The sequence below is a fragment of the Fragaria vesca genome, linkage group LG6 (assembly GCF_000184155.1).
Source record: "Fragaria vesca subsp. vesca linkage group LG6, FraVesHawaii_1.0, whole genome shotgun sequence".
In the NCBI taxonomy this organism is placed as follows: Eukaryota; Viridiplantae; Streptophyta; class Magnoliopsida; order Rosales; family Rosaceae; genus Fragaria; species Fragaria vesca.
Genome location: NC_020496.1, coordinates 12,268,205 through 12,273,067, shown reverse-complemented (window position 1 = coordinate 12,273,067; position 4,863 = coordinate 12,268,205). Strand labels below are relative to the sequence as shown.

At 38.7% G+C, this 4,863-nt stretch overlaps 2 protein-coding genes across 2 annotated transcripts in view; one reads left to right on the top strand and one right to left on the bottom strand.

Moving 5' to 3' along the window:
* Nucleotides 1-2,915: 2,915 nt before the first annotated feature.
* Nucleotides 2,916-3,347, bottom strand: LOC101313134 (eukaryotic translation initiation factor 1A-like). The gene has a single exon (XM_004302921.1). It carries the CDS (start codon nucleotides 3,345-3,347, stop codon nucleotides 2,916-2,918), a length of 432 nt encoding a protein of 143 aa, XP_004302969.1.
* A 468-nt stretch (nucleotides 3,348-3,815) lies between these two features.
* The window catches only part of LOC101312844 (peptide deformylase 1A, chloroplastic-like), a 6,326-nt gene continuing 5,278 nt past the window's right edge, over nucleotides 3,816-4,863 (top strand). Inside the window, exon 1 of the mRNA XM_004302920.1 lies at nucleotides 3,816-4,238. Coding sequence (XP_004302968.1) covers nucleotides 3,831-4,238 — 408 coding nt within the window. The 5' untranslated portion in view covers nucleotides 3,816-3,830. The remainder of the gene's footprint in view (nucleotides 4,239-4,863) is intronic.

The window sequence follows — 4,863 nt, the reverse complement described above, 5'->3', positions numbered from 1 at the left end:
CAACAACCTATTGTTAGAACCAATACCAATATCCGTTCAACAACAATATATATATATATATATATATAACTACGAAATTAAATAAAATTGAAAATAACAACGAAATTAAACGAACAACACTAACTTGATTGATCAGATAGAGGCCTGCCTTGCAGTGACCTAAGAAGAAATTCGTCCCCGCTTGTGCTGCAGTTTCGGACGTCTATCAAGAGGATACAACTATCTGGTTCAAGTTCTTGCACCTGGTGAATTTACTTTATGCTTCAGAAGAAATAGTTTTGGGGAGGAAGAAGAAGAATAGATTTGATGATGATAAACAACGACAGAAGTCGTCTTTATATAAAAGTCAATTTGAACAGGTATAACTGTTCGGACAGACACAACTGCTTGGACAGTTGTAACTGTTTGAACAGTTATGTCTTTTTGATATTTATCTGAATTAATAATTAAATTAAATAATATTAATTTCTAAAAGATTAAATTCGGATTTAATCAACAGAGCCCAAGGCCCAATCTTTGACTTTTATTAAATAAATATATATATATATTTATTTCTATTAAAAAACCCAATAGAAAGCCCACCAAGCCCATATTAGGCCTATCATCCATTTAATGAGTCACATAGGTGTTTCCATATAAAGACTCACACATTTAATTCTTTTTCAATGTGAGATAAATACCACACAAGTTCCAATACCTGTCTCCCTCTCTCCACTAATATAGACTTCAAAGATGGGCATGCAAACGCTAGGTCTTCCAAATCAGCTTCACTAACAGGATTTAGAATATATTGTAGATCAAGCACTCGTAAGCGTTTGTGACCCATAAATGCACGAATCCCAACTCCGGTCACGAATTCATTATACCTCAAATCAAGCTTCTTCAATTTGAGGCAATTCTTGGCAAAGAGCAACAATGGTGGTGTCTGTCACTTTGGGTCCCAAAACAAGGTTCAATTTCTTGAGGGTTCCAATTGCGGAGATGGCAACACCTCCAACGTCAGTTACTCGTTTACAAGTAGCCAGACTTAGCTCTTCCAAGACACACATCTTCCGCAAGAATGAGACCCCAGAGTCAATGATATTACACCCCTTAAGGACCAATTCCGATCCTTTACGGTTTTTGAGCAAGACCCATCTGCCAAAAATTTCAATCCACAATCCGTAATATTACATATTACCAAATTCAAAACCCTAATTGAACAACTTGAGGACCCAATTGCTTCATAAAGGGTTTTGTCACCAACATACCAACAGTGCGCCAAATCCAAATGCTTCAAGTTATCCGTAAAAGCTTCCAACGACGCAGGTGTTTGGTCATGCTCATCCCTAAAGTACCTCCAATGAAGCAATACCTTGGACAATTTTGGGCACGTATTTGCGAGTGTGAATAGACCTTGTGCCCCAACTGTTGAAACAGGCTGTGCTGTGAGGTCTAGGACCTCTAGTTTAGGACATCATTTGGCTAATAACTCGAGGTTGTCGTTGCTTATAGAGTTGGGTGTTTGGAATGACTAAGTTGGGAAATCTATGTAAGTTATGTAACGCACGGAGAAGATTAAGGTCCAGAACACGAATTGATGACCGGTTCTGACTCTCCACTACCCACCAGTGCTTACGGACCTAAGAGACTGATTTTCTATCGTCTGAGTCCTTGACCCAGTTCAAGATTAGTCCTAGTTCATCGTCACATAGGGCGTCCGTATTCTTGTTTGTTTTCTGCTCAAACAATACACTACGGAAAAATGTCGACACGAATGAGAGTACAAAATTGAGAAGAATTTTCTTATTAGACTTGATACCATATGCTTAGGGTTTCTCGAATCAACGAGAGAATCTGAAATCAATATGTCGATTACAACTGATTAAGGGTCCTTGTATAAAAGAAAATAAACCCTAGGGCTACTAATAACTAAGCCTAAAGCCAATGGATTAAAAGAAATCTAAAAATTATAAAGGAAACAAATATTCCTAAATAAAAGATTCCTAAAATCGGATATGAATGATTCTTGATCAAAGATCTCGTCATTCTCATTCTCAAAAGGTATCAAGCGCTCAAAACAGACATTTTGACTAAAAGTTACTTTCAAACAGATTCGTTTGTGAAAATCAAATTTTGCACGAGCAACCTTAAAAGTCTAAAACAACATCTTAAATATTTCGGTCGGTGGCAACCTCCTTATGAGACCTGCCCCATAACACCCTAGTTTTAATCTTTTGTTAAAACTTAAAACCGCCATTGGGTACAATATTGACAGGAATGTAAAACATTGTTAGAAGTACAAGTCCTACTCAGTTCAGTACTTCAGTTAATACCCCGACCTTTTACTGGTATGCATCTCAGCTGTTAGTTCGTAGATAAGGTGTTTCAAGGGTGCTTTAGGTGTACCGGCATATCTCCAAGTACACCCAGCTCATACGTGTACCTTATGTCAGTCCAGCTATCAAAGCATTTCGTCAATAGGATTTACATGCATGAAAAAGCTTCTGGGTACTAAACCCTATCTGGCCTATTGAAACCCAAAAAGTTTTCTAACCAGGCCAAGAGATTAACGATGTCTCACAAATGTAGCTAGGCAAATAACCAAATACATAACCTAACCTTAGCATAGCTCACTACAAGAGTGTACTTAAATCTGCTGTGCAAAACATATCTGAAACGAAATCAATCAAGAAATAATAATGATATGACACATTCGCAGTTACGAGACATAAAAAACTTTATTATGGAGCAAAAAATAACAACGATCTATATATATTGTATATTTAGAGTTTCAAACCACAACCCTATGTAGTGCATTCAGTACATATTTCATGCTAACCACACAAGGAAGCAATGCCTATATACCTTATTCCAACAGTACATATGCAATTGAACACAGTTACAACCAAAAAGAGTCGATACGCAAACCTAGCTTAAATCTTATCAATATCTTCATCCTCAAACTCGATGTAGTCATCCGGAGCATCATCATCGTGTTCGTCCACAATCACACCCTCGTTAAGACGTGTGTTTTCTGGAAGCTCTCCATAAGCCTTGAGCAGCCTAGCCTCGTCAGACATGTACTTGAGAATCACATCAGCCTTGTCATCCTGATAGTCACGAAGGCCAACAAGAATGATATCCCCAGCTGCAATCCAAACCTTCTTGTGCATCTTACCACGGATATGGCAAAGTCTCTTGATTGCATCCATGCACATTGCTTCGCAACGACCATTGCCCAGCATCCGAAGCACTTGGGCATATTCCTGTCCATCTTCCTTGAACACAAGCTCACGCTTTTCGTCGTCAGCTTCGTTCTTACCTCTCTTCCTGTTCTTTCCTCCCTTTCCCTTGTTCTTTGGCATGATTACTCTGTTTCATGAAATGGTTCCAGATCAGCCAAAAATCAATAAGTTAGCCACAGATTCGATATATTAAGGTTGAAAAACCAAACCAAACTACAAACCTTTGATGTAACTCTGGCTCTGATCTAATTACTGCTTCACGAACCCAAAAACCACCGTCGACGAATAACTATGGTAAACAATCCAATCGAAGCCACCAATTAATCACCGCCGATTGTTGAATAGGTTTTCTTCCCTTCGTTGTTTCCCACATCGATAACCTAGATCTAGGGTTTGTCAAACGAGAACCCCTAGGCGGAAAACTGCGTGACTATGTGGCATGGGCTCATCTCGTCTAGTATTTGCGCAAAAAATAGATGGAGGCCCTCTTAAGTCTTACCAAATCTGAAGTACTTATGTACGACACCATAATCTGTGTCGTTGGATTTGAGTAGCGGTTAAACGGTTAAACCCTCTCCTCCAATTCAACACACCCTAAACAAAATGGAGACCCTCCACCGATCCACACGTCTCCTCCCCATATCTCTCTCTGCACTATGCCTTACACGACCAACCACCACCCCGCAATTTCAAAGATTCCGACTACCCATTTCTACCCCCGGCATCCTAAACCCCAAACCGGCCTTCCACACCCGCAAAAGGTTCAGCTCATCTCCTTCTCCGGTTGCCAAAGCTGGTTGGTTTCTGGGCCTCGGAGAGAAGAAGAAGGGTCTCAGCCTGCCTGATATAGTCAAAGCTGGAGACCCGGTTTTGCACGAACCGGCGCGAGATGTTGAGGTCGAGGATATTGGGTCGGAGAGGATTCAGAAGATTATTGATGACATGGTGAAGGTGATGAGGAAGGCTCCTGGGGTTGGTCTTGCTGCTCCACAGATTGGAGTGCCCTTAAGGGTCAGTTTTTAGCTTTTAATCATTTGTTCGAGTAATGTGACTTTTTTATCTCAGTCTATAGTTGTTATCGATTTGATTGAAGTAACTAAACTCTAGTAACTAGTTCAGTTTAAGCTACATTGCTTTCTGTATAATGTGTTACAGCAGTCAAGCTGTTGCGGAGGCAATGGCGTAGCTAGCTAGGGGGCAAGGGGTTCAATTGAACCCTCTCAAATTTTTAAAAAGAGTAATTAGCCTTCATTTGTATTGGATATCAATGGAAATAAAACATAAATTGACCCTTCTTCTCTAATAAATTTTTAATTAGTCTTAAATATTCTTCAACAATAATGGAATGAAATAAAAATTTATACTATTCAAATACTTAATCCAATTAATACAAATCATGTTAAGGGTTTTTACCTTACTAAATGGAAACAACATATTAATTAATGTTTACCATACATCAACATGCATTATCTCTCAAACAAAAGAAAAAGTATCTTTCTTTTTTTCCAATATTTATCGTGCATGAAATTCTAATCCAAGTTATTAGAGATGATAGAACAAAAATATTGTTGAAATTAAGTTTGCGCCATTCTTTTAAGTAAAATTGTATTGTTGCTAAAGAGTGACTGAAAATTAA